This window comes from Chanos chanos, chromosome 14 (assembly GCF_902362185.1).
Source record: "Chanos chanos chromosome 14, fChaCha1.1, whole genome shotgun sequence".
Classification (NCBI taxonomy): Eukaryota; Metazoa; Chordata; class Actinopteri; order Gonorynchiformes; family Chanidae; genus Chanos; species Chanos chanos.
The window spans coordinates 7796746-7821895 of NC_044508.1; the positions used below are offsets into that span (position 1 = coordinate 7796746).

The window sequence follows — 25150 nt, forward strand, 5'->3', positions numbered from 1 at the left end:
TTGCCTGTTGTATGTGAATATTTTATGGTACATGTTGTATTTTATTTCGACTTTTAATGCACTGCTCACACACACACACACTCACTGGTATTTCAGCCGCAGACCGTTTTTTGGGGGTGGGCGAGGGAGTAATTTTACGTATGAATGTTTCTGTACGTATGAACGAGTTACTGGCTTATTTCACTGTACACTCCTTTGTTGATTTCGTTGTGATTTTCGTCAGGGCATTCTCTGCATAATCCTTAAAGGAAAAGTATATCTATGTCGATTTGCGCTTGTCTGAGTCTGACACAGGGGTGTCAGGATTAGGGAAATGTGGTGAGAGGTGACAAGGTATTTCAGGGGATTATAGAATAAGTCGCGACATCCCCGGTGTGTCTGACTGAAATGATCATGTAAATTATTCAAAGCAGGCATCAGAACCTCTTTTTTTTTTTAAAGCAATGACATGCATCTTCAAATGGTATTAATCTGCAAGAGTCTGTTTGTCTAGCTTTTTGTCAGTGTGCCATTACCTTCCATTTTGGTTTTGTTCTTGATCTTTTTTTTTTTAAACATGTATATTTTTTGGTCAGTGTTTCTTTGTACACAAAAAAAGGATATTAAGGACATTTGTTATAAAGCTACTGAAAAACGGTTTTCATTCTTTGAAACTACCTACCTTTTTTAGCTCACTCGCAATATACGTGTTAGGTTTGCAGATTGGCTGATACATTGTTAATTACAGTAAGTCAAACGTGTATCATGTTTAGTCTGATTATTGGAGAGCTGACACTGCTTACTGAGTCAAAGCAGAATTATGAAGGTTGCGTAAAAACCTTGTTAGCACAAATCATTATTTGTTACATTCAGGCGCTAAGGTTACAAACATGTTCTCTTTTCTCTTTGTGCCAGCAATGGAAAGCTTTGCTGACATTGTTGAAGTTTAGAATCTTTTTACTTGTTCTAGAATGTTATGCCTGTCTAAAGATTCTAGAATGCTGGGACAACGGAGACTAATCAAAAGTAGTGGCACAGTCTTGTCTGTACAGAAAAAAAGCCATCCAGCTGTGTGTACTGTTCAAATGTCTCTTATTCTCTTATTGTATGGTCCTCCTCTTTAGCCACACCCCCCATCAGCTAGTACATTTCTATTTGTCATTCCTAGTGAACCTCTATTTTGTCTCTTTTTTTTGGGGGGGAGGGGGGGATTAATTTACTGTTTTCATGAGTCAATCATCCAGACCTCATAAGATTTCAGTGGAATGAGACTTTTTTGAGCACAGATGATCTAAACCTGTGTTACACTGCGTAAACTGTGCCGGGAGCGGTGTGTGCTAATGTTGTAAGGCAGTACAGGGACCATGTAATAGTCGAGCGGGACTGCCCCCAGACTTCTGATACAGGTAGCCGCTCACTGAAAGCCATAGGAATGGGAAATATATAGGGGTTTGTGCAAAATTGAGGAAAAGGCTCACTCTGTCACTCGAAGATAGTTAAAAATAACACCAGATTTAACCGCTAAGCTACAGACTCCATGCAATTCACTGCCAACTGACAAATCAGCTCTCCTGTGAGGGTGTAATCTGAATCAAAACTCAGTTTTGACATTTCAGATTTTTTTTTTTTTTTTTAATTTCACGTTCAAGTTTATTTAGAGCCTCACACACAATTCAGGAATTTATCAGGAATAACTGTACTGGTTTTTTGTTTGTTTGTTTTGTTTTTAACTGTCGGAATAAGTTATTTTACGTAGAACAAGGAAAACAGAAGAGAAATGGGATTTTTGTTTTCTCGGTTCCAAAGAGTTGTGTATTCAGCAAATTGAAGCAATCTTTTTTTTTTTTTTTCCGAAATTTTACTATGTCACGTGTCCTGATGGCATTCAAACCAAACGGCAGCTCCTTACTCCGCATCACGTCGACTATTGATCGCTAACGATAAACATTCAAACTCCTCATGGAAAATTCTGTGCACATTTGTCGCGATAAAAAAAAAAAAATCTTTGTAAACTACAGAGTTGGACAATATAGTGTATCCAAAGTTTAGTGGAAGCTTCTATTAAAACACAATGACCTCTACCCTATATATATATGTGTGGGTGTGTGTGTGTGTGTGTATATATATATATATATATATATATATATATATATATATATATATATATATATATTTACAGACACACACACTCTCATTGTGTTTATATATAGCCACTAGCGGTCAGTGCAAAGTTATGCTGTGATTTTTAATCTGTTTCCTTCTCTAAGTGAGAAGAAGGTCTCCTCAAAATGCTTGCATGTCATTTGGGAAAGCTAATGTATGTGCTTATCTGCTATAAAACTCACTGCCAAGCAAACATATTATTACCAACACCTTGTGAATAAATATACACACACACACACACACAAACACAGTATTTAGTATTATTTATATTCATTAATTTGTCGTATAAGTTGTTTGTGGCTTTTTCTTTTTTTGTTTTGTTTGTTTTGTTTATTTGTCTGATTCATATTGGTAATGCCCTTGTTTTGTTTTTGTTTTCCTTGTCATTGTACAAATGGAAATACTTTTCATGTGCTGATATAATAGACTAAATGGCCATATATATTAGAAAAGAGTCTATATAAATATGTTTAAGTGGAAATGAAGAGTTCTATTTTCTGTTCATTGCTGTGATGTAAATAGTTACAGCTGTGTTGTTTTTGGGTTTTTTGGTTTAGTTTTGTTTTTTTCTTTTCTTTTCATTTTTCCCCTCATTTCCACACTGTGCTCTGTGTCTGTATCGTGTGACGGTGCAACTTGATAGCTTAACAAGTCCAGACATTTGGAACAGAGAAATCGAATGTTAACTGATAGAGAGACAAAAACAGATGGAGGGAAACTAAACAAAGAGTAGGCATCAGCTTTTTGAAGGGGGGCTTCACCTGTTCCAAATCCCCCCCCCACCCCCCTCCTTTTTTTTTTTTTGATTGACAGCTTCTGAACTCTCTATAAACATTATACCACTAGATGATGCTAGAGGAACAGTGTGTAACTCCAGTGATGCAGTGACTATGCTGTAAAGACACTACTGGTCACAAGAAGGTCATAAAAACATCTGCATATCCCTAACTGAACCATATTTAGTATCTCAGCTACGGCTAATAATAACACGAATTGCGGAAATGGTGCTTTTGCCCTTTAGACTGCAGAGTTCCTAGTCATCTAGAGCCGGTAAACCTGACACAAACCCTCTCCCAGTCCTGAAACCTGGGTCATCCTGTGATAGAGTAACCCTAATCCTATGACACACGATGACTCACTCATACTGTACTATTTGACATATAAGGGACAGAGAAGTGATAATGAAGATGAAACTGTAGCACCTCTGAAAAGCTGATCCTCTCCTCTGTTAACATCTGTTATGGGACGCCTTTTAGAAGGTTTACAACTTGTATTATTATTGTTATTATTATTATTATTATTATTATTATTATCATTTAGTATTAGGGTATATATTTCTGTTGTGTTTCTTAATGGCAAAATCTTAAAGGTTGTACATTTTTGATAATGCAGTCTAAATGTGTTTTAGCCCCTGCTCTCAGGTGGCAGTTACATGTTCATTTGTACAGTGCCAATAAAGTCAAAAGCTGGGTGTACTCGTGGCTGAAGCTGCTCTTCCTCTCTCAAGCTTAAACTTCCTTTTTCTTTTCAAAACACTGCCTCAGTATCTGTTCTCTGTCACAGAACTTTGCTATGTATGTACTCCTACACTGTACGCCCAAAAAAAAAAAAAAAAAAAAAATTTAAAAAAGAAGAAAAAAAAAAGGATAGAGAGAAAGAAAAACCAAGCCTGAGGGAACATGTTGAGTGGTGCATGGCTGATCAAAATCGATCAAACCGTGAACCTGCTCAAGTTTATCAGTTACTGTGCTGAGTCTGTCTAAACACCTTTGTCAGAATGAAAATGAGGCATGCGGTTTCTTTCCTTCGTGATTGGATGAGAGGTATTTCTAACAGTCATTTAAAACTGCTTTTCTATTTTACAAAAGAAGCTTAGCGAACTTGAAAAAAAAAACAAAACCAGTATGATTAGGAAACACTATGTACCGTGGAGTAGAGGGGCAAGAGAGAACGTGTTTGGAAGTGCCTGCAAAAAAAAAAAAGAAAAAAAAGAAGAAGAGAAGATGAGTAGAGGAAGAAGGAAGTGATGTTAAAAGAGAGTGAGAGAAAGAGAACAGGAGAAGTCTAGTGGGTTTTTTTGCTGCTTAGAAGAGATGTTAGGCTAGAGGGCACATCGTGTAGGTTCAAGTGAGAGTGTGTGTGTGCGAGAGAGAGAGAGTGTGTGTGTGTGTGTGTGTGTGTGTAAAGATGTGCGACAGAGGTTTGAGGTTAGATAGTGATTGACTTGTAAAGAAAAGGAAGAATGTCTCTGAAGCTACCCCGGAATTGGGATTTCAGCACGTTTAGAGCTGAAACAGCAAAAATAGGTAAGTCTGTGGACATTTCTTCCCACATAGGAATGTGCCCAACCCTTGGGGCTAGATTTGTGTGTGTGTGTGTGTGTCTGAGTGTGTTTGTACCCCCCTCCTATTCCCACGAGTAACACACCCTCATTGACATTATGTAGCTCGGTGTGTTTCCATCTAGGCCAGCTTTTTTAGGAGGTCTCTTTAATGTCATTTAAGACAAATTGATTTTGTACCACTAGGTTTCCCATATGCTGGCCTACATGCTTCAAGGCATGCAGCCTAATGGGATGTTACTTTAACATGAGTGCGTGAACTGTGTATCTAATGATGACACAATGTAAAGAAGGTATGAGGCATTTGAGAGTGCTTTCTTGAACTAAATGCAACATTCAGAGTGGTACTTGTTGTCTTCCTTGAGTGATGACGTGACTAATTTAATTGCTTATACTCGACTTGAGAAGAAATTCTACCCTCGTCATTCCTTTTTTTCGGAGATTATGTATAATATGTCAATTTTGCAAATTGGACCGAAACATGATCTGATCTTATCTACTACATCTCATGCACAATGAAGCAAAGCATTTCAATTTTTATTTTTTTTTTCATTTTTCCATTTTGAACAATGCAGTGAAATGAGCGGTACAAGCAAGTTTTATCTCAAATATCACATAGTAAGAGGGTCACATGTCAAACTATTGCGTTTGCTAATTTGTATCTTAAAATTATGGCAGAATAAAAAAAAAGGACACAGAAAAAACATCATCGCTGGTTCTAAGTAAGTCATGCGAAGGCGTTTCTGATTTCCTATGTAGTGCAGCACGCTGAAAGGAAGTGGATGAAACATTGTGAGAATGAGCAGTCAAAAGACACAGCTGAATCACAATGAACATTTGATTGCTGTACACAGGGTCAAATGTCACATTTCCATTGAAAGGCTGTGGCAATTAGAATGTACAACCTTCCCCTTAGAATTAGTTATCAAAATAATAATAAAAATGTTATTTAAGTTTTTAGATGTAAATCTTTACAACCGCTGTCATATCGATTTAAAGGACTATGTTGTTCGAGATTAGAGAGGCATATGAATGGATGTTTAGCACTATGCATCTGTTCAGCAACTTCTGTGCACGACAACCTTATAAAACAAACGGACAAACAAACAAAAAACTCCAGCAATCTGATTCCAGCAATCTTCAAAAGAAAAGAAAAAATCTTTCACCAGACATATTTCTGTGTGTACAGTTGCACACATGTCAACTTCTTTTTTCATTTGCTGTTTGCTCAAAACAGAAATGACAATGAAAAACAACAAGAAGTTGTGTGTTTGATTGCAGTATTTCACAAGATGTCCTTAGTCAGATCAAAGTGATGAGTATAAATATTTTTGGGATACATTCTCATTCCTTTTGATAGAGTTCTGAGGTAAACTCAAGTAAAAGTGAATTATGTCATCGGCTCCCCTTGGCAAGAAGGGTTTTGTGCGTTTGAAGTTATTGTTAGGACATTTGACTGCTACTTTTTGAAGTTCTGATAGTGGGAGGGCGTGTTTTTGATGAATGTACTACAGACAGGATGTGAATGATATCTGCATTCGTATGAAGAAATTGTACTCAAGCTACAAAAAAAAAAAAAAAAGCTTGCATTATTTTGCTGCTGCTTAAGATCCCCCTGCCGAGAACGCAAAATGTGCGTAAATCGCTACTGGCTCGACCTGAATGCACTTTCCTTTAACGTAAACTGCCTTTTTGGTTTTGAGCTTTTCTGGCAGTCCACTGAGAATTTGTGGTTTGACCTCAGTGGGTGTTGTCATCTTTTATCCTGTGTGAAGACTCTTAAGGGCTTGGTGTATGACATCTGAGGGGGTGTGATGTGACACTATACGATGTGTGTGGGCTTTGGGCTCGAGGAAAAAGGATGAAATTTTGCCGTCCACAAGGGAAGAACTTCTTCAAATAGACCAAAAGAGGTTGACGTTAGGTGGGGATGTTCAAGGGACAACTTCCTGTGGTAGATGATGCAGCAACTTCCTGTTTATCGTGCCCGGTAAAAAACAAAAAAAACAAAAAACCTTTTCTTCTCTTTCATCTGTGCTGTGGTGGTCACGCTGAATTGAACTACAAAAGGGAAAAAACGCCCACTCGAAATCATTCAGTCTCTCTGGTGAGTCGGTTCTATCATTCTCTGCTCAAGGACCCCCCCCCCACACACACTCCAGGCCTTGATGTACAGTCTTCTTCTTGTGCCCTCAAGATGTGAGGACATTTAGACTGATCTGCACCCTGGTATCATTAAAATCATAAACTTTGGGTTTGATTCAATTTTCATGCCATTGAACCAGCCTTGGGAAACTGAAACACTTACCGCTCAGAATTGACCCCTACTCTACTACACGACATGGTCTGATCTATATGTACACTCATTCAGACCTGTTTCTTTAAAACTGCTGCTAGAAAGGATTGTTTAATGTTTAACTGATGCAAAAGCATCACAATGAAGTGTTTTAAACACAAGCCTCATCTTTTCATGGCTCAAATCAGGTCAACAATTTTTAGCTGACTTACATTTCTCTGTACAGTGTTTTTCATTCAAGCACCGCCCACCCAAAAAAAAAAAAAATAATTCGGTCACCTTTGTCCCCGCAAAAAGGAACAGCAATCACAGCCAATGTGATCACTGCATTTGTGTTAAGCAGGAAACTACTGGGGTCAGCTTGTTTCCTACGAGGCCACAAAACAGCTAAGTAACTGGGTGAGACTGCTTTCGCTTATAAAAATAACTCGCAAATAACCTGCTTTGCACTGTCTCTCGCACACTCATAGGCACACGCAGTGTATAAGCGAACCTCATGGAACATTGAAAATTCAATTTCCTTACATCTCGTCTGATCCTTTCCTTTGGTGTTGTTCCTGGGTTCATGTTAATTTTAGCGAGGTCCAAGAGCGTGCTTCCAGGGGAGGGAAGTCCAGGCTCCAGCCGATCTGGACTCATAAAATGCTCCATGGAGAAACCTCTGAAGGCCGGCTGGCTGAAAAAACAAAGATCCATCGTGAAGAACTGGCAACTACGCTACTTTGTCCTGAGAGCAAACGGCCTCACCTACTACAAAGATGACAAGGAGAGCACAGTCCAGGTAAGACACAGAAAAGACAGCAGAACATAGCGAAGAAAACTATGAATTTTGAATGGCAGGATCTCTCGTCTTAAACAGCATTCTGAGTCATCTGCTTTGTGAGCTTATTACATGGTAATTAGTCATAGTTGTTTGCATTTACAGTAAATGACAGTACGGTCTATACATTCAGGCACTACTATATAGTTATTTGAAGTAAAAGAAGTGAATAAATCACTTACAAGAATGAACATGTATCATGAATATGTATGAAGACATACATATATGATGACATAACATATTCGGCGACTAACCAGCATGTTTGTTTCTTTTCTGCTTTTCTTTTCGTCTCTGTCCCTAGGGAACAATACCGTTATGGTCAAGTAAAGTCAATGAACTTCCTTCCAACACTGATGACAAATTTCTGTTTGAAATTGTGCCACGTAAGTTTTATTTTTTGCTTTTTCTTGTTGCTGATTCTGTTAGCAGGTCTTCGCGTAGATTCTTTAACTCAAAGCTTTCAGGCTGTGCAGATGACCTCAGAGTAGATTTTCTTTCAAAGTTAAAGGAACCTGGACAATGAGGTCAAAAAGCAGACTGATCAAAAGTGACTTTATGGTGTAACTGAAATCAGGTGCTGTCGGCAGATCCTGGGAGATGAGAGTGATGTATGAAAGCTCTGTGTGTCCACAGGTGGCAGTGGAGATCGAGAGAAAGATGCCTATGTGCTCATGGCAACATCTCAGAGCGAAATGGAGGAATGGGTGCGCTGCATTCGCCGGGCGATGGGTGTGCCCTCCAGTGGAGGTGTCAATCATTTTATTCTTTTCACAGAAAACATTCTCACTTGAATCTGTATCATCAGACTGAGTGTTGGTGTCAACTGAAAAAAAAAAAAAAAAAAAAAAAAATCAAGTGAAAAATATAAATAAATAAAAGCCCTGTGGGGAATCGTTGAGGCCAGTAATGCTCTAAAATAAGACTTTGAATATTAGTTCTGTAGCAATTTATGTTTTTGTGCTCCAAAAGAATTCCACAAGGATTTCATATGCCTTTTCAATGGGCGCTTTTATACATATACCTGATGTATATAGCATTCAACAAACCCATTGCATCTGCCTAATCTCTCTCCTCTTCTTCGTTGGCAGTGTTTGGTAAGAGCCTTCCAGACATCATTGCGTACGAGAAGAAATTTGGCCCTCACCTTGTGCCTATCCTGGTAGAGAAGTGTGCCGATTTCATCCGTGAGCATGGCCTCAACGAGGAAGGGATTTTCCGGCTGCCTGGCCAGGAAAACCAAGTCAAGCAGTTCAGAGAAGCCTTTGATGCAGGGGAGAGACCTTCGTTTCCAAGGTGAAGGCTCACTTTGCTCTCAATCAGTTGGTTAAGACCTTAAAGAAACATCCTTTTCAAACGAGAAAACACTGGCTTTAGTATGTCAGAGCTGAGAAATCCTAGAAAAGGGAAATTAACCGGTGCCACTAGATTGTTTGTTTCTTCTGTGCCAGAAACGGGTTTTCGTTTCTAAAGGCTAATGTCAAGTGAATTTTCATGAGGCGAAATTTCAGATGGTGAAATTTTGCAGCTAAAGAGTTGAGACAACTGCTGCAGTCAGACAGAGAGAGAGCGAGAGGGGGAGAGAGAGAGAGAGAGAGAGAGAGAGAGAGAGAGAGAGAGAGAGAGAAAAGGGATGACAGATAGAGAGGAACCTGGCTGACACACATCAGTGATCTGTGGCTGAGCCACATCCTGTCCTGACACAGAAAGACTCAGTCGACGCCATTACCCAATGTGCCATGCACCCATGTTCACTATCAAACACTCATTACTTCACAAAACTTTATGTACAGAGACCTTCCATTCCCTCTTGGTGTAAAGAACTCCGCTGAAGAACTAAGAGTTGAAGAGCTAAGAAATAAGAACCAAGAACTGAGAACTAAGAGCTAAGCTGAATTAGCATTGCTGCAGTTTAAGTGTTGGAAATGAAAGAGATGAACTTATTGCATCCTAAATATGTGAGTGACTGAGTACCTTGTGTTACGTCTCCCCCCCCCCCCCCCCCCCCCCCCCCCCCCTGCAGTGACACCGATGTCCATACGGTGGCGTCCTTGCTCAAACTGTACTTGCGGGAGCTCCCTGAGCCTGTGATCCCTTGGACTCAATACCAGGACTTTTTGGACAGTAGTCTCCTCCTGGACCCCAGCACTGCTGCAGTAAGACGCTTTTTAAAAAAATAACAGATAATATGATCTGGTGCTTTGTTCTTCATCACTGAAGCAGGAGGAGAAATATCTATAGCATTTACTGTAAATAGTTTCATGTGATTTTTCTTACCACAGATACCACAGATTACTATGACTATCATGTTAGTGTAAATTTATATGAATACAATATTTCCATATAAATCAACAAAATAACCTATATATACTGAATGAGCCTCTATTCCAACTGATATTTGAGTTTGAGAAGACATTTAAACTTACAACCTGACAACATACAACATTGTAGTTAGAAGGCTAAGCTGGGACCACACATTGAGGGGCAAACACATTACAAAAAGAAAAAAATATACAACCCAAAAAGAGAGGCAATAATTCAGAGGTTCTGGGCCTCCTCCTTTAGTAAAGTGTTGTAAATTGTTTATACACTTGCACTTACCACTAAAACACAACGCAAGACTGACACTTCGACCACAAATAAAAGGGGGAAGAGACCTTTCCATGACAGAGCAGAAGAGTGTTGGTGTGTTTCTCAGATAACTTCTGTTATCTAAAAATGGTCAGAGTACTAATATAGTGAAGCTCTTAGAGGGTTTTTTTTTTTTATGGCTGATTACAATCTCTATTGTATGTGCACCTAGTTCTTCATGTCAAAGCTGACTAATCTTCATCACCTACTACTTCCATTACAGGGGAGGGAGAGGCTAGAGAAACAAATCAGTCTCCTTCCAAGGGTAAACTACAGTCTTCTTAGTTATGTCTGCAGGTAAGAAAATGTACAGATTAATGTCATGTTTTCAAAACCATTTATGAGATACCCAGACATGATCTCTTTTTTTTTTAAAACAAACCTCACTGCCCCTGGTTAAGATGCAACTTGCTAAGGCGGTGTCACACAGCGAGGAGATGTCTCTGATTGGACAACAAGTCGTGCAACACTTGCTAACTGTGGCTTGGAGGAGTGTATTTGGTTGTGTTCATTTTGGCTGGTTGTGCAGATCAGGGTTTCTCTCTGCATCTCACTGCTCGATAGTACACACTAACAGTCAATCCCTCATGCAACTGCAGCTAATTTCATGTAGCTAATATTCTCCACTAGTTGTGCTATGTCACTGTTTTGAAGCTTGTCAGATGAGGAAAGTCATTGTCTGCTTCTCCAATTATCAGATTAAGTCTGTGCTAACCTCCTACACTTTGACTGAACTTGCTGATGTGTTTGGGAGAGAAATCATGGCTGAAATGTGCTGCTTTCACTTGCCTTGACTGATCACTGGCAAAAATGCCTTACTAAAAAAAAAACCAGACCCAAAACCCCCCCAAAAAAACATTAGATCAATTTTAGGCGGTTCCAAATAAAACGTTGCAATTTCTTGTTCCTCTTTATATGAAAAGTCCCCAGTAACTGTACATTTATATATTAACCACAGCAGTGCACTGTAACTGCTGAGTAGGTACAACCTACAATGTCGCACATTTATAACATAGATGATTACCATTCACTGTGAAGCAAAGAAATAGGGTGTAGTGAAAGAGCATACAGCTACATCTAAGCTGTATGACACCCCTATGAGTAAGTCCACAACCACCACTACTGTTAATTACAAGAACAACTACTACCACTACTACCTCTACCACTATCATTACTTTCAGTACTCTTAATTAACAATAATTTTACCACATACAGGTTCTTATATGAAGTGCAGCAGAACTCAAAGGTAAATAAAATGAGTGTGGAAAACCTGGCCACCGTAATGGGCGTTAACCTCTTCAAACCTCAGGTGGAGGATGCTATCAGTATGATGAAAGGTGAGTCTCTGATTGGATCATTGTCATGCCTATCACTTATTTGTTGCTATTGCAGAGGGTGGGGGACAAAGACAAGTGGAACCTATACCAAGCCTTTAAAGATTAAAGATTAAATCTCCATGATTGCACACATACTGTGAACAGTGAGCAGTGAATTTGACTGCTGCATTTAACCCATCCATACATGCCAGTAGTGAGCACACACAACCACTAGGCGCAAGAGCAGTGGGCAGCATACCCGTGCCCACAGGGCAGTTGGGAGTTAAATGCCTTACCTAAGGCCACTTCAGCCATGGATGTTTTTCCTGATGGTCCCGGGAACGTTTCTCTAACCATTAGGCCATGAGCTCCCCTCACTCTCTCTTTTTCCCCTCCACTTCTCCTTGTTCCTGATACCTCTGCATCTCTATCTTTTTCAGGAACTCCTATGATTCAAAAGGTCATGACTGTGATGATCAGACACCACGAGCTGCTCTTCCCTCCATCTAAGGACATACCTCCATCTCCACCACCCAGCAAGAAGACCAAGAGCAAGAAATCCAACGCCCCTCGCAGCTTTGTGGGCTGGGAGTCTGCAGAGGTACACCAACAACCAGACACCTTCTTAAAGTGTGTTTATAGATATATATCCTTACAATGCATCATAATCTCTTTTGCTCATATTGTAAGTACAGAAGTTTTCAACATACTTTTCAACACAAGTCACACTGACACACAACCTGCTTTTAGAATAGTTTATATAAAGGACAGAAGACCCTCATCCTAGAAACATGTGTCTGTATAGGATTTAACTAAGCCTGGCCAAATCTAATACTCTGATACTCTGATACAAAATGTCTCCTTGGGTCTTTGATTATGTGATTAAGATGTGTTTGTTCTGGGCTGAAACTCTGCTGACACCTAAAACACTTTTCTACAAACGCTTGTGCTCCAAGGTTGACCGATATCTAATCATCAGATCAGGTCAGATGAGATTAGATCAGATCAACAGGTGTGATTAGGTTCTATCTAAGTTTTGTTCATGATACATTTGTGAGGAAGGCTAACATCACAACCAATTCCACTTCCTCTTACAAACTCTCTCCACTGATCAGTGTGAGGTTTCCTCAACGTCCGAGTCTCCAGAGGAGGAAGACGCTGACACCCCAGAGACCAAAAGGAGAGATGCCTGGGCACCTGGGATAGGTTCAGAGGCCTCACCTTCCTCACCAACCTCTCCCTCGGACTCGTGGAGCCCACGGAAACGCACGCAGACCTTACCCAGTTTGGGTTGCCCCACAGGGACCCGTGCTGGGATAGAGGCAGCCCGGAACCGCTGGAGTCGAATTCAAGAAAGTTTTGAAGAAAGCGATGAGAAGACGTTGTCAGAGGACATCTTTAAGATCCTGGACCTCCAGAGTGTGTCCTTGTTCTCTGGGGCGGAGGGATCAGGGGGAGGAGGACGAGAGAGCAGGAGGGAAAGTGACGTTACGGTTACACAGATAGATTCACCAAAAGAGAGCCCAGAACCAAAGCCTGGCTTAGAGGCACCTAGGGAAGAGACAAAACAAAGTCCAGTCAAAGAAGAACCTCCTGGACATTCACCTGGGTTAACTACTGTTCCAGCACCACAGCCTGTCCAAACACAGGACCAGAAATTACCAGCTGCTGAAGATGCCCAGCAACTTATTCACAGGTTTGTGCAATTCACAAATATGTTTATTCACAATTCACGTTTATTTACTGTTCATCTTGACTGACTGAAATGTATGGTAGCACTGATCTCTTTGAAAGCTAATGGGTATGTTTGTATGTGTCTGTGTGTTTTTGTGAATATTCAGCTTGCAACAGAGAGTTAGTGAGTTGACTGCTACTGTCACAGAGCTACAGTCAACGCTGGATGCAGAGAAACGCCTCAGAAATTTGTTAGAGGTTCGCCTACGCAATGCCGAACGCAGCCGGGACGAGGCACAGCGCCGTAATGAAGAGCTGGACAGGGAAATCCAGCAGTTTCTCACTGGAGCAGGCAACAATAACCGTTAAACATTTTCCACACAATCTCTCTCAGAGAGGTAATGAACAACAAACTCAAAAACTGAGTGTCTGGTCCATTTAAGCGTTAGCGAGCAACTCCCCCTGTAGGAGGGAGGGCCAACGAACAGTCATTAAAATAGAAAATGAGTAATAAGGTCAGCTGGTGTTTTACCAAACCTTGGGTTTGGATGTTCACCGAAACATCAGGGCAGATGTTTTGTGGGCCATGGATTAGTGTACTTATGCACCATGAAGAATATTTAATGATAAAAAATTACTAATTATCTGGGCTCAGTGGTATTGCCTGGCTCATGGATAAAGGTTTGTGAGCGTGGGTTTGTGAGTGTTGTTTCTTCAGAACTCTGAAGATTACCTGTACAAATACCTCCCAGTTTCTGTTTAAATTAATGCAGCTCAGATCTGAATGATTGTCTGGTTAACATAATGGCTTGTCCAAATAAGATAAACCCTTCTAAATATTGCAAAAAAAAAAAAAATGGTTGGAATTTTCTCCACATGAGAAAAAGCAGTGCATTGGATAGCCTGCCACTTGGGTAACTGTCATTACTGGAGTGATACTTCTACGAATAAATGACTAAATGAAAGATCTTTGGATTTGAAAAAAAAGAGAGAGCAGGACAATAAAGACCTCCAACAACACTGCAGTTTCTTAGATCTCTTTGGAATGCTCTGGTTCAATGCATAGCCCCACAGTAATCTTGTATGTACTTAGTGTAGTTAATTAACTGTATACTGTGCAAGTTTTCTTGGTACTGAATCAATGTTTGTTCCTGCCTCCAGGAACTTCAATAAAACCCATGTAGACCATTGAGTTGGGAGGAAATAACAATATGAACACAATCTCTGAGTCGACAAGATCTGAAACAATAGTGAAGTTGTGCAAAGATCCTCTTCTTTGAGCACTGGTTGACTTGTCCATCTGGCTGGTGGGAATGAGGAAGAGATGGTGTGTCAGGACAGATAAAGGGGTTTCTCAGGGCAAGTGAGCGATGGGAAGAATGTCTTTAGATCATGGTAGAGAGAGAGCAAGAGAGCGAGAAAGAGAGAGAGAAAGAGGGGGGGGGTCTGGGTGGTAGTGTGGGACAAAAGACATGTTATCAAATGGTTTTAAATGAGCTGGGAAGACTTTGGGGAGGACAGTTGCTAGAATGACGCATTATGCAAGCAACAACAGGAGAGACAGAAACATCTGTGATGTGTCAGAGGACAGGGAAGGAATTTTCTAATTTCTGATTATATCTCTGCCAGATACCCATTGCTTTCGGATTCTGAGGGTGTGTGAAAGCTGTGATTGCACCAAGGTCTCTGAAATTAAATCTAGTATGTTCTGAAAAGCGTATTCTAGAAAATGTATTCCTTAATGTTCCTGAGCTAAGGGTTTGAAAAAAATGAATGTTCTGGAAATGGAAGGTTCTAGCAGTATTTATGCTCAGAATTCTACACATGGACCACAGGTTATGTACAGAATGACAAGCCTAAATGACAATAATTCAACTACGAATAATTATGAAACACCAGCTAAAGTAATGGGGAAGGTTAATGCAAGATGAAAACTGTCATAGTGTCATTTACTGGGTCACCATGCCTTCTTTTGAAGTTACCTTGTGACCTTAGATTGACCTTCCAATCTAACTTCTGAGAGAGTTGGAAAAATGGCTGCTATTCTCAACATCTTCGAAGGAAAAGAAGCGAAGTATCTAGTGTGTGGGAAAAATGACAAGGTTCTATGTTTTGTTTTACTTTTTTTCCCCTTGCTGTTGGCTAGCAAACGATAGCCTCTCACGCATTCAGATAATACTTCTCCAGTGCTTCCGAAACACTGGTGAGGTTTTGCAGTTTGGCGCTGCTGTGACAGGTATGCTGTTTAATCAGGCACTTCTTAGGACAACTCAAACCAGATAAGGAGGGGAACACCAGCATTGTCAAGTCAGATATGGATAAAGACGATGTTTAACAAAACTCTCATGTAAATCACTACATGATGAATACCATTTTACTATGGAGCAGTGAAATTTCTGACAGTGGGCTGTTTGAGTTAAATGAAATGACAAGTGGAAAAACTGAAGAGGTTGGTACCCCATCAGATTTTATCATAAATGCATCTCCCGCTAAATTTTGTTCTGCTTCAGTGAAAGGAAAATTAAAGACAAAGAGAGAGATTATGATATGTGACGGCTTTGTAGTTTACAACCCTCACCTCAGATCATGTACTTTCACACTTCATTTGAATTCAATTTCACTCTCACTAATCTGAAAGGCAGATGTATCCAGTTGTGGTCAAGGATATCATAAGGCCCTTAACTAGATGTGTCTGAGAGAAATGGTCAATGAAACAACAGTCCCATTGCTCAAACCACACCATTGGAAAAACAAATAAACAAATTCAACAAAATCTTCCCTGGCTCTCCCACCCAAACAAGGAAGAGGCTTCTGGCGGTATCAGAACCATGTTTACAAAACCCTCATTAAGGGAAAGAAAGTAGATAACAACACGCGTGCACCCGCACACACACACACACACACACACACACACACACACACACATACACACACACACACACACACAGAAGGACACTAGACCCAGATAAGAAAAGGGAAGGCAAGAGAGGGAGAAAGGGTAGAGAGCAGAGAGAAGTAGAAGAGTAAGAGACAAAGAGAGGAAAAACACAAGAGATGCCACAGAGGGACAAGACAGCACTCCTCAGACATCAAACACAGATCAAAAGTCACAGAGATGCATAAAGTGGCAGAGATCTAGAGCAGACGCAATTTAACGCATTTACCAGCCACAAGCAGATAGCTAAAGTAGGTCTCAAACTCCCAGAACCTTCTACACTTTTCAGCAACAAGGGTCAGTTCCTCTCTTCATAACCCCTGAGACCAGCAAGCACCTTCCTTCAGGATTACTTTAAACGTTCTTCCTAAACTGATCCAGCATTGTTGCAGGAGGTAGGGTTTGTTTCAGGATCCACAAACATTCACTTCTTGTGTATTTCGCTCTGGACATTGGACTGCACCTGTAGGTGATATATACCTTTATCCCCCTTCTCTGCCGTGTAACATGGTCAGAGTTGGGGTCTCTAGTTTTGGAGGACCATCAATTTCCATGGCCTCGTTGGTTTTTCTGTCCATTTTGTGGTTCCTGCATGCCCAGTTGGGGCAATGCAACCCCATACCCTCTCCAGAGAGGCACCGTCCGGCTCCGGTCTTTGATGATGGACACGGTGGTGTTGTGGATCCCTCTCTTCTGGAGCAGCAGGATGACGAGGTAGACGTGAAGAACCTTCTGGAAACCTTTCGGAGCCAGTTCCTACGCACTTTCAATCTGTCGGGACTGGGGCCCCAGTTACAGCCCGGGGCTGCCCGTGTAGAACCCCCAGAGTATATGATGGAGCTGTACAACCGATTTGCAAACGATCGCACAGCCATGCCAACCGCCAACATTGTACGAAGCTTCAAAAACGAAGGTACTGTACTTGCCATTCTGTAAATATGTGTTTACACCACCTTGTTCCATGACCGCCACTTCATCAGACTGGTGCTACACCAAAGTTCAGCCACTCCAAACTAAGGTTTATTGGTCTGTTTTATAATAAATATAAAGACATAAAACAATCTTTTAAAGCGATTCATGAGCAAGCGATTCATGAGCAATGTAGAATAAGAGTCACTTATATGTTTGCGTATGTAGTGTTAACCTCACAGACAAAATCGTTTTGGTTTTTTTTTCTTCGGAACTGTATATTATGGTTTCCAAACTATCGGATTTTTTGTGTCATCACCTATACACTCTTCAGAAAGCTTGCTGAATGAAAATGAAAATTATAGGAAAGAATAAATAAACAAATAGTACACATGGAGTAAAAGCATTTAAAATCCATTGGCTCATTTAAAATATAACTGAATGTACTAAATATATGAAATATTAATCCTAACCATAAATGTAACTATTAAATAAATATGCAGTCCATCAAAATACTTTCCTCACATTTCAACACCCTCACACAAAACTGAATCAACAGACCATTTTAATAAATCATTCTCTAGTACACTTTTATCCTCTTGTCGAGATAGCAAACGATTGTGCAAGACTTAGTTTAAGTGATTGAAATATCTGCACACTAGAAACAATGATTATTCTGGTTGCTAATGTAAACATAAAACAGAAGTACTAACATTTGTACATATTTGCTTTTCTTTCAGATTCTTCTCACTCTACTGTGGGCAAAGGGGGTGTGAGGCGACACCCTTTACTTTTCAACGTAACCATCCCACATCATGAACGAGTGACAGCTGCTGAACTCCGCCTGTACACACTCGTTCAGACTGATCTCAACCTCTACGCTGGCGTTGACCGCAAGGTAACAGTGTTTGAGGTTGAACAGTGTGATGACATCAATTGTCAGAAGAAAAGGGGAGATGATATTGGAGACGGAGGAGGAGAGGAGGACGGAGATACACGATTGGTAGAGCTGGCATCTCGCCAGGTTTATGGCACTGACAATGGCTGGGAATCGTTTGACATGACCGCTGCGGTTCACCGATGGTGCAAGTCAGGCTATAGCTCCACCCATAGGCTGGAGGTCCACATTGCAAGCTTGAACTCTGAGGGCACAGCTCGAGAGCCAGGGTCAGACCCCAAGGCCGGAGATCACACCCCAGAAGGTGACATGGAGATAGACACCAGCCCTGAGGAGAAGCACATGCCTTTAATAATCGTGTTCTCCGACGATCAGAGCAGCGACCAACGTGGCGATAAACGTGAGCTTAACGAGATGATCGAGCATGAGACTCCAAGACAGGGTATTCAGGAAAACCTCAGTCTTGAGACAATGGGGCTCTGGCATGTCCAAGGGCATGAGGAGGAGGAGGAGCATGACGAAGAAGTACTTCTTCAGATGCGTTCCAACCTCATTTATGACACGGCATCACGAATTCGTCGAAACGCCAAAGGGAATCAGTGCAAGAAGAACTCTCTCTACGTAGAGTTCAAGGACATCGGCTGGGACAGCTGGATTTTAGCGCCCACTGGATATGAAGCTTATGAATGCACCGGGATATGCTCCTACCCTCTGACCAAACATGTTACTCCAACGAAACACGCTATTGTTCAAACTCTTGTCAGCCTGAAGAGCCCACAAAGGGTTTCCAGTGCTTGTTGTGTCCCTACCAAACTGGACCCTATATCCCTCCTGTACTTAGATGACACAGGCGTGGTGACTTACAAATACAAGTTTGAGGGTATGGTAGTAGCAGAATGTGGCTGCAGATAGTACAGAATGAGAAATTTTGGCCATCAAGAGAGGAGGACTGGGATTTTATGAAACATCTTTCTGAATGACAGACTTAAGTGAAAGCAAGAATGCTACGTTTCCAGCAAACCATGATAAAAGGACTGTCACAGACTTCATCATCAATAGGATATTGCAAAACTGATCTGCAGAGGTTCCTGTAGTGGACTGTATTATGTGTTGAGGAGAAATGATGAGGAAAATTTAGTTTGAGGATGATCTTCATGCTACATTGCTTGTTTTTATAGTCTTGCACTGTCTTGGACTTTGAGAAGTTGTAAAATATGTGGATATGTTGCATATCAGGACAGGGGCTATTAAATCAAATACAGATGACACTGTTTCCACAAGTAGTATGACAAACTCTTCAATGGAAGAAAGTGTTTCAAAAATTTGATCAATGTAGAATTGCATAGTCCTCAAGAAAAATGAGTCAGCGTGAATAACAGATAACATATGTCACCTCGTAACATTCTAGGCCACTTCGTGCCGTTTACGTCAGTGAAATCTTCTCTTTAAGTGGGTGTCTCACCGGCTTGAAGTAGAGTTGAGAAGAATCATCAATCCTAAAACACCAAGAGGTCGTCGAGGTTACGCTAGAGACAATTGGAATGCGACACAGCAAGCCTTTTGCCCACACAGACCCTGATATGGTATCAGGATCATTCTTCAGCAGAATCAATGGTCGAAATAAATGTTCTATGATACTTCAGGTATCCGATCTTTGCAACACATGAAACACGTGTGAAAAATATTGCGAGATATTTAGCATGTATTGTAGACAGCTCTCAGCCCTTGGATACACTCACTCAGCCTGTGGAAAAGATGTTTTGATAGTTTTTGTAGTCAGTCTGCTAATGCACATTAAGATGAAAGGACACTCAAGGATTCCTGATATAATTTTTTTACTGTGTGCCAACGTACAATTAACATGCATCGGACCGCTGTGATGTGAACATTAGCGTTAGAACTAACGAAGAAAATTGGAATTTACAGAGGATACTGACAGGACTTTTGTTTCTGCACTGGTAGCAGCTTTACCCTGTAAACTAAGCATCTAAGGTTACAACAGGGTTATCTTTACCCTGCGAACTATTCGAGCAACACATACCGGCCAAGGCTCTCCCGCTCCGGAGTCCGGGAGTGATAACGAGGTGTTATAAGTAAGAAACATGCGCATGGACACTGACGGCCGGAGGACACACCATTCCAAGTCGTTTGAGAGGTGAGGAGGGGGTGAAATGCATCAGAATTCCCAAACCGCTGGTTCACTCGCAGTCTCAACTCTCTGACACCCTTAATATCCTCCAAAGACCCTCATTCATGGACAAGCTTGGGTGGTAGACCCAAATATTTATCCTCCCACGTCCTTATGGTGCCCTTTCTTTTAGGGAGAGAGAGAGAGAGAGAGAGAGAGAGAGAGAGAATCCGTTTTGGGCTCTTATCAATTTCAAGTTGAGAGGATGAGTGGATACAGTTGTCTTCCTTGTTCTCCCTCTTCACCAAGAATCTTAAAAAAATGATAGAAAGAAAGAAAGAGAGAAAGAGAGAGAGAGAGAGAGAGAGAGAATGAAAGGAAAAAAAGCAAAAAACAAAATAGAAAATATGAAAAGAACCTGTAACTGATAAATCCCTGTGCTCCTGAAATTCAAAACTCATGTTTTTTCTGCTGCTCTTATACAAGCCTATTTATTGATTAATTTATTGATTTTGTCATTTATGTGAATTTGTAGAACACTACATGTAAAACATTGCACACTATATGGATACCATTTCAATGGTAAAAAAATAAAATGTCATTTTAAAAATTATTTTAAATTTAAAAGACATTTTATATCATGTCATAAAATGTATTGTGATGTGATTTGTATATATTCCATGTAAGTGTACAAACAACCAAAACATTCTTGCCTTCAAAACAGCAGATTTATATTTAGACACAGAGAGTCCATCATTTAAGAAGGGGATCTGGGCACAGTTCTTAACAGTCTGACAACTGTGAACTTTTGTCATTCAGGTCAAAGTTTCCATCTGTCAAACAAATCCAAAAGACACAAGAAATGCCCTGGAAACTCTTATAATGACCACAATGAAAGACCTGTCTTTTTTGCCTGACAAATAACAGACAGAGACAACTGCTCCCATGGGATTTTTCTGTCTCAAAAAAAAAAGAAAAGAAAAGAAAGAAAAAAAAAGGTCATATCTGTTGTTGTTTGTAATATCTGCCCTTTTGCATACTGGATGCGAGACAGTGGGAAAAATGTGTCGTAAAAAGAAAATGAATGCATTGTACAAACTGCCATACCAAATGTAAATAAACTGTGTGTGAATGGAGAGCAGATGTTTCAGAGGTCTTTGTGGTTGTCTTAGTGCCTGAATTCACTAGATTACTGCAAATGAATGAAGCCTTTTCCTAGTTTATTCTGCCTGGGAAGTTGGACTGGACTAGGGTCATTATATAAACATCCCTCAGTAACACGAATACTACGGCAGGCTTGAGTTGGCAAAAAACCTCTCTCGCACTAAAAACCTTTGCAGTTTGCTTTTCAGTATGTTAAAGAGGGCGGAAGTCTTTTAAAATGATGTCTATTCACTGGGTACTTAATCTCAAATGTGAGTCCAATTGTATTTCACAACAACATTGCCATCCATTATCAGTCAAGTTCTACGTTTTTGCATATTAAAGGGAAAAGTCTGAAGTAGCTGCAACTGATTGATCTCATATTAGAGAGTGTCCCCTCTCTGTTATTGACATTTCATTTTACATAGGGACTTAACAGCACTGACAGTACCTGACCAAACCAAACATTTTAGACCCATGTCGTGTGTGCTATATGTTTTTTTTTTTTTAACCTTCATTCTCACATGTTAAGTCATGTCCTCTTCACTGCCAATGCATTGCTACTTTAGCATTAAGCACTCCTGCCATTTCCCGGCAAACAGTTGCATAATATCTGGAAGAGGTCCACTGGTAATCATTTCCAATCTGTTGACGCAGGAGACATATTAACTGGTAATGCATATTAGTGCGTTTTGCATTCTGTGCATCTGAATCTAATTAATCTGTTGTGAGAACCAGTCAGGTCAGCATAATCTTGATACTCACTAGTTCACAGACACAGTATTGTTTTAACTCTGCTGGATGTCCTCTTTAAACATTCCCCGCAAATGTCTTTTTTTTTTCTTTTTTTTTTTTTCTTTAGAAAAAGTATTTTGGGATAGCACTGATGCAGAGGAATGTGGGAAGTCTTGTTTTTTGCACTGGTGTTTAATCAGACAGGATTGATATGACAGTTTAAATATGGTAAATCTGGGGTCAAGAACTCATACCAATTATCGCTCGCTCTGCATGCTACCACCAAAGCTTTAGAGCCACATATTCACTAATGATCTATTTACAAGTCTCTGTCTGGATACTGTCAACTAATGCCTAGTGTCCTGGAAATATGTTGAAATGGGAAGTTATTATGATAACAACAACAAACACTGTGGGAAAAAACTGCCATGTTGTCTAATTTTATAGTCTCCTTGCTAAGGCGATGATGTAGACTGCAGTCGGTGGTATGTGGTGAACCAAATCACGGTGAAATCATTTTGATTCATAAACTATAAGCTTTGCTCAAGAAAAACAATGACACAGGAAATTTGTCCACAAGTGCCAACATCACAGACGTCCAGCTAAACTGATTACAGATCCAGCAAGTAAACTGGATGAAGATCAAGTGCATGAAATTTAGTTCCGACTAAAACCATGGAGGGTTTCACTGAAGCACTTGGGTGATGCGGGTTATTATCCGAGCATGGAGAACTGCAGGTTGTACTTCTGTTCCAGTCATCCATAAATGTATTACATTCTATAGTGTTACCCCAGAGTGTAAACCATTAGCCTGGCTATGATTGTGTCAAAATGTGGCCCTCCTAACCATTTTTGCATGTAGACTAAAACTGATTGTTGATCTGCACACAAAAATGACTTGTCAAAAGAAAAAAAAGAAAGAAAGAAAGAAAGAAAGAAAGAAAGAAAGAAAGAAAGAAACAGAACCTTTTTTTTTTTGTTTGCTTGTGTTTTTTGTCCCACGCTGACCAGAAAGGGCCCTTAACATCCACACACTTTAATCTCTGGAGGAAATTCTATGAGGATCTTCATGTAGACAACGGTGAACCACTCATACGATACTGGATGACAGTGCATATTTGATCAGTATGCACATGTTGACAACACCGCTGTAATAACTCTGTGTCCGACAGATTAAGGTGGAGCTGGGAGTGTTGTGTCTGAGAGATTGTGAGTGTGTCATCTCCATCCACTGTGACGTAGGAGTCTAATGAAGCTCATCGCCCCTTCCTACACGACAAGGTCCATGATGATGCCTCCACCCAAAATCTCTCAGGGATCCCAAATCCACCACCACTTAAGGGGACCCTCCCTACAAGAAGAGTTGGCCATTCATGTGACTTTGCATGCAATAATGAGTGTGGACATTGTAAACCAGAATATTTTTCCACACATCCTAGTTTACAGAGATGCCAGGACATTTGGTTAGACTTTGATTAGATCAGATGTCATGCTATTCAGAGCAGAATTTGTTTACCTAAAGGTTTTTATTGTTGTAAACATCTGGAATAATGTGTCTGCATACACTGATGTTGGAATAATCTCTTTAAGTGGTTTAAATGACTTAATATGGGACATATTTTAAGAGGTGAAGGCATACTTGGAGGGGGGGGGGGGGGTGTATGTATAGACATACAGAAAACTAAACAAATTTTCTGAGTACGTGTGTGGTTCTGTGTGTTCCTCCAACACGCGTGATTAAGAGCAATTATATTTGGGCCTGGGAAGAGAGCTACATATGACAAAGATAGAGGCATAGATTAAACAGTGAGGGTTTGTAATAGAAATAAAGAGAGAAAGATAGAGTGAGAGAATAACAGTAAAAAGAGTCATAGAAACTGAAGACAAAGCTGGGAAAATGAAGCTGAGAAATAGAAAGGGAGAAAGTGGACAGACAGAGACAGTGGGAGAGAATGTGTATATGTTTATGAGGGTGTGTGTGTGTGTCTGTCTGTGTGTCTGTGTGTGTATGAGTCAGGAAGAAGGGTCAGAGAGAGAGAGACAGAGCGCTACTCAATCACTGTTATTTACATGAGAGGAAATGCTATAATTGACCATAATGAAGGAGTAGAGGGTCCGGCCGGGGGTCGGGCACGCTGCCCTCCATTCAGACTGCTCTGGGCCGTGATCAACTACCATGATAACAAGCACACCCGTGGGCAGGGACGCTAGAGGCCCCTGGTACACATCTCCTGACCAAGTTGCAGGCTACGTGTCACCCAGCACCCATGGGTACTGTCCTCTCTCTCTCTCTCTCTTTCTCTCTCTCTCTCCCTCTCTCTCTCTCTCTCTCTCTCTCACTCACTCTTTCTCTCTCTCACTCTCTCTCTCTCTCTCTCCCTCTCTCTCTCTGCCTCACTGTGTCACACCTTACATCACTCACAGAGGAAAAAAGTCAACAAGAAGATGGCTTTAAACACCCCTCCCTCCCCTGTCCAGAATAGAGGATGAACACAATGTTCCAAACCAGCTATTGCGCCATGAGTCTTTTCTTCACACACAGTTTAGACTCGTTATAGCATTCAGACTCACTTAATTCTTAGCTTTAGTCATAACATCATATTCGCGTACCATCTTTAGGCCTACGCATAATCAAGGTCTAATGCATTATTGCAATGAAGTATATACAGTGGTAAAGTGGTAAATAAATACTTGCAGTTTTATGATTCGCACCCTGTACAAGCTACATGCAATTGCACTGTGCATGAACATGTTTGAATATTAGTGACACAAACCATTTAAAGATCATCGAAATCATAATTCATTTATTTAAAAAGACAAATATGTAAACCCCCCCCTTTTTACACTGTAGTGGCCACACACATTTGTGTCGTGGGAGCAGAACGAATATATCAACATTATGATTTGGGTTAGAGTAGCAACACAGCAACCCTACCATGTGAACCTTTAAGGGGGAGAGCGAGAGACAACTATGAGAGACAGAAATATTACATCTCCTGCAGAGAATTTGGGCCGAGAGCAACACGAACATTTCTGTTCAGGGACCACACACATATATTACTACACACACGTGAACAAAAAAGTTAACTGTAAAAATGTATCATTTTAGCAAGAGTGGCTTTGGGTGCTGATACTGACTGCTAGTTGTAAAGTTCTGGTCCTGTCTCACAAGAGAAGATGGATGC

General features: G+C 40.6%; 2 protein-coding genes across 2 annotated transcripts; both read left to right on the forward strand.

The window, feature by feature from the left end:
• The first annotated feature begins 4384 nt into the window (after positions 1-4384).
• arhgap25 (Rho GTPase activating protein 25) lies at positions 4385-13586 on the forward strand. The gene is made up of 11 exons (XM_030791807.1): positions 4385-4448; positions 7358-7560; positions 7901-7982; positions 8233-8346; positions 8688-8892; positions 9620-9752; positions 10451-10524; positions 11443-11564; positions 11984-12144; positions 12659-13239; positions 13385-13586. The coding sequence occupies exons 1-11, from the start codon at positions 4385-4387 to the stop codon at positions 13584-13586; spliced, it is 1941 nt and encodes a 646-aa protein (XP_030647667.1).
• Positions 13587-16677: 3091 nt separating this feature from the next.
• On the forward strand, positions 16678-19171 carry bmp10 (bone morphogenetic protein 10). The gene is made up of 2 exons (XM_030791604.1): positions 16678-17065; positions 17802-19171. The coding sequence occupies exons 1-2, from the start codon at positions 16705-16707 to the stop codon at positions 18869-18871; spliced, it is 1431 nt and encodes a 476-aa protein (XP_030647464.1). The 5' UTR covers positions 16678-16704; the 3' UTR covers positions 18872-19171.
• The last annotated feature ends 5979 nt before the right edge of the window (positions 19172-25150 follow it).